This window comes from Cynoglossus semilaevis, chromosome 18, assembly GCF_000523025.1.
Source record: "Cynoglossus semilaevis isolate Cse_v1.0 chromosome 18, Cse_v1.0, whole genome shotgun sequence".
In the NCBI taxonomy this organism is placed as follows: domain Eukaryota; kingdom Metazoa; phylum Chordata; class Actinopteri; order Pleuronectiformes; family Cynoglossidae; genus Cynoglossus; species Cynoglossus semilaevis.
Window position 1 is genome coordinate 3,612,943 of NC_024324.1, and position 4,634 is coordinate 3,617,576.

A 4,634-nucleotide genomic window follows, 5' to 3' on the forward strand; every position below is an offset into this window, starting at 1 on the left:
ATATATCAAGGACGAGTGTTTCTTTTATCCTTCTGGAGTGACGGTGGTGAAAATGACGGTGCAGGGAGCTGTGCGTGGTCCAAGGAGAGGTCTGCGGGTCACGTACTGGGTGGGTGTTCACGTCCATGTCCTGCTGCAGGAACGTCCTTCAGGGTGAAGATGGAGTGCACTCCAGAGAGGCTGCGAAGAAAGAAGAAGAAAATTGTTAAAAGAAAAATTCGATATACAGTTAATGGGAAAATACTAAAAAGATCAGAAATGACAAAATACAAGGAAAAGGATAAAAAACCATCACAGAAAGAGAACAAAAATAAAGCGAGAGGAAATTAAGAAGTGGAGATCAAACAGAAGAGAGAGAGAGAGAGAGAGGGTGAGGGAGGGGGAGAGAGAGAGGGGAGAAAGGAGTGAGATAACAAGCTGGGGCAGCACTGGGCATAAAAATGGATCTGGAGGGGTGAGAGGAGGGGGGAGGGTGGAATTAGAGAAATAAAAGGGAGAAGAAGAAGATAAGAGCGACTGGATAAAAGTGAAGAAGAGAGGGAGGAAGAGGGTGAAGACGAGTGGGAGAGAAGGAGGGGTGAGGAGAAAAAGAGAGAGGAGACGGAATTATAAAATAGCACAAGAAAATCACAGCGCCAGCAGGCGGCATACAAAAGAGGAGCGGCGAGCGTCCGTCAAACACTGAGGCACATGTCGGCATCACACACACACACACGTTCACACACACATACACACACACACTGCAGCATGGAGAGATGGAGGAGGAGGAGGAGGAGATAAAGTGAAGAGAGAAAGATGACATTTAGAGCTCAGTCGGAGCCTGTGATGACGAGACACAGATACATGCAAGTGTGACAACAGCATCGGTGTGTGTGTGTGTGTGTGTGTGTGTGTGTGTGTGTGTGTGTGTGGAAAGAATAATATATGTTAAAAAAAATAAAATAAAATAAAGTCCTTGTTCAAATGATCCCAGTACTCACTGGTACTGTTCTCCAGCCTGGTGGTTATTTTAATCAACATAAGGCAGGCAGCACTCTGAGGTGTACGGTGTCACACCACACTGGAGCTCTGTACTCTATGGAGCCTGTCTGTGAGCTGCATTTGTCTCTTCACTTCACCTTTGCACCGAAAATTAACCAGGAGGGTTTGTGCCACTGGAACCAGATTCTGTTGCGACATGTCTGGTACCGAACCAGCACTGAAACACACACAGATACACACACTCTCACGCACACGCACACACACACACACACGTAGAGAAATATTTCTGTCTGACGTCTTCATTTCAAGGGTAGTTAGCACGGAGACGCAGGAGGCTGCAGTGTTTACACTGTCACACAAACGCACCACACAAGTCTTCATTTCATGGGCTGTTTACACAGACTCACTTCAAACCTCTCTCATCCACACACACACACACACACACACACACATTAACACACATTATTTGTAGTTAGCGTTGAATTGAAAACAGGCCCAGGGGTGTAATTTAACGACAAACACTGGATTTGCAGTTTATGTCTCCAGTTACTGCTCTTTTTGTGTCTCTCCACATATTTTCTTGTAGTGATTGAGATTTAATCTATTAAGAAAAAACATTTTTTGATGATCAAATGTATTATTGTGCTCATAAAAAGAGTAGGTAGAACCATAAAAACCTGGGACGTTTCCACTATCTTTATATGAACATAACAGGAATATGAAAAAAAAAGAAAGAAAAAGAAAGTAAGAAATGGTCCTTTAACCAGTGCTGCTTCACTCTCCCTGGACTGAAAAGGTCAAATTACTGCTTTTTTCTGTGCTGTAATGACTATGATCTGGACCGACCTGGAATAAACTGTGAGGGAATAACTGGTGTGGATGGGCCTCAGCGTCTGACAGGGAATGACTGCTTCATCATGTGTGTGTGTGTGTGTGTGTGTGTGTGTGTTTGCTCTTTGTGAGACCTTTATATAGACACATTACATTCCCAGTGGTTCCAGGGGTCCAGACCCTCACCCCCAGTGACGGTCCACGGATCGAAGCCTCACCAGCTGAACCTTATCTTTAACACCGTAACAACTGATGTTCTCATTACACATTGATCCACTTTCTACAGCCCAGTCCTTCACAAGGTCACAGGAGCCGGAGCCGATCCAAGAGGTCAAAGGTCGAGGGTTAGGGTCACAACCTGAGCATCGTACGCAGGAAAATGTCTGATAAAACTGTTTCCTAATCAACATGGTTTTAGAGGCAGAATGGGAGGAAACAACAACAACAACAACAACAACAACATAGCAACATTATTATTATTATTATTACAGTAATAATATGAATAATAATAATAATAACAACAATAATAGTAATAATATTTGAGTCTCTTATTCTTTCCAAAATGGGGAAATGAGTCACAATCGGTGTAATTTTCTGACTGTGGCGTGAATTGGTTCAAATTGCCCCACAGGTCCCCCCCCCCCCCCGCCGCCGCCCCGTCTGTCACCTCCCAACCATTCAGTCAACCCGTGCTGCAGGATAAGCACAAAAATACATTTTTTTCTGCACATGCTGCTGTGGTCTGATCCATCCAGATCCATGACCTCACCGACCAACAGCCCATAATAACCAGGGCCAGGAGGTAAAAGTCTGCCGCTCTAACAGGACGGAGACACTGACTCTCATCGATCCAGATATCGATCCACGTTAAGCCCACTCTTTGTTCGACTCCTCAGCAGAGAAGCAGCTGTGGACACGCAGAGGTCGGCGACTCGTTGGGCCACGGTTTAAATTCACACCTGACGTCCTATCAGGTCCAAACACCAACCTTTTTTTGTTCAGGTTTGCCACCAGAACTTAAAGGATACCGACTGGGTCACTTTACTGTGTCCATGTGTCCACATGTCCAACCATCCCAGTGTTGACTCCTCATCTCCAAACCTTTGAAATGTAGCTGCTCCTCTGATCATTTCCTGTTCCATCCTGATCATCCGCAATGAAAATTCCAACATTTTCAACCCACGTCTACATCAGCATCATAGCATATCTCACTAGTATCTGTTAGACCTTCTCTGGAGGCTAATTCTTCAACAACTTTAAGCTAATGGTTGAAGACGCAATATCAAAAATTTGTAGAATTTTGCCAACAGCTACGGTTGTCAAAGTCGAGGTTTGCCGCATGACATGAAACCATGTGACCTACCGAGCAGGTCAGTGTTCGTGCAGGGCTTGGCCCCTGTGTGGCGCTAAGATAATGTTCAGAAAAACCACGTCTCTCTGCACGTATCTGCAAAATAGGTCATCACAATCTGTGACTCTGAGCCGGCGTCTTCCACTGCCCTGATTTCAACAACATCAACAACTGATGGGCATGTTTTCAACCCCGCCCCTCCCTCACCCCTCCCTCACCCCCACCCCCCCGACTCCTTCTCCTCACATCAACATCCATCTCTTTAAAGTGGCGCCGCAGCCCAGCGAGGTTAAGTAAATGAGTCGCTTTTATGCAGCGCAATATGTAGAGAGAGAAGACGACATTCCTCAAAGAGGCTGTTTTGGTATTCTGACTGGTGTCACGTCGGATTTATTTGGTGCCTTCCCTTTGCTAGCGTCACCTGCCAACACAAACACACACACACATATACACGTATGTAGCGTTTGCCTTCGCTGCGCTTTCAGCTGCTCAGTAGGAGACTGTCACAGCGAGCTTGGTGTGTGCAGCTCGGCGGTGCAGGATATCTATCTCCTGACACTGAGCTGTCACAGCCTTCAGGGCTTAAAGATGATGATGATGCACAGGAGCAAACAAGTGGAACACCCAAAACAAGGTCTTGGATTATTTCGGTACACGTACGCCGATGCCTTCAGATGCTGACATTCCAGTGCAGGATTGTGGAGATGAAGGCAGGCTGGTGTCACCGTTGTTGTGAGGCCTGGTCAAAAGAAAACCAGGCAGACTGGCGTCATGAAAAGTCGACTTCCTCCCACGTACTGCACCATGTGTTTTTCCTTCTAGCTGCTGCAAAATAATCCTGTTCTAAATACACGTAAATATTTACTGTTGTCTTTATTTTAGTGGTTCACACTGACCCAAACAAGAGCCAATAATCAAGAACGTAGACGCGATCAATGAAGCTGACGTACTAAAATTCAACAACCATTATTGCTAATGCTAGACGCAAACGGCTAACGGCTAGCCTTGTGCATGGCGGGTCGACACGAGCAGATCATTTCTGGTTATTTCTCACTGATGATCTACTTGAAGTAATTACCGCGGAGAATGTAGCACACATACCTAATATTAGAAACCGCGTCGTCTTTAAACGCCGTCATTTCAGGTCAACAAGCATAAAAAAAACACAACTTGTCTTCTCAGAAAGATGGAGGCGTCCTACTTGTTCAAGTCAAGTCACCGCCTGCCCCAAACCAACACGATACGATAGGAAACTAATGAGAGAGGAACAAATGATTTACTAGCTGCGGTTTCCACAAGCAAGAAGCTAACTGCTATCAGGAAGGATTAATCTGAACTTGGATTATTCCAACACAACATTTCCATTATATTTCCATCATTTGTTTATGACAGAGTTAAACTGACACACACTGGCTTCTGGTAAGGGGTTTAGGGGTCATGTTGCATGGCACTTGTCATCATATTTTGAGAC

The 4,634-nt window shown here is 45.3% G+C and overlaps 1 protein-coding gene across 1 annotated transcript in view; it reads right to left on the reverse strand.

Moving 5' to 3' along the window:
- Nucleotides 1-38: 38 nt before the first annotated feature.
- The window catches only part of samd12 (sterile alpha motif domain containing 12), a 73,542-nt gene continuing 68,946 nt past the window's right edge, over nt 39-4,634 (reverse strand). Inside the window, 1 exon segment of the mRNA XM_017041376.2 lies at nt 39-180. Coding sequence (XP_016896865.1) covers nt 149-180 — 32 coding nt within the window. The 3' untranslated portion in view covers nt 39-148.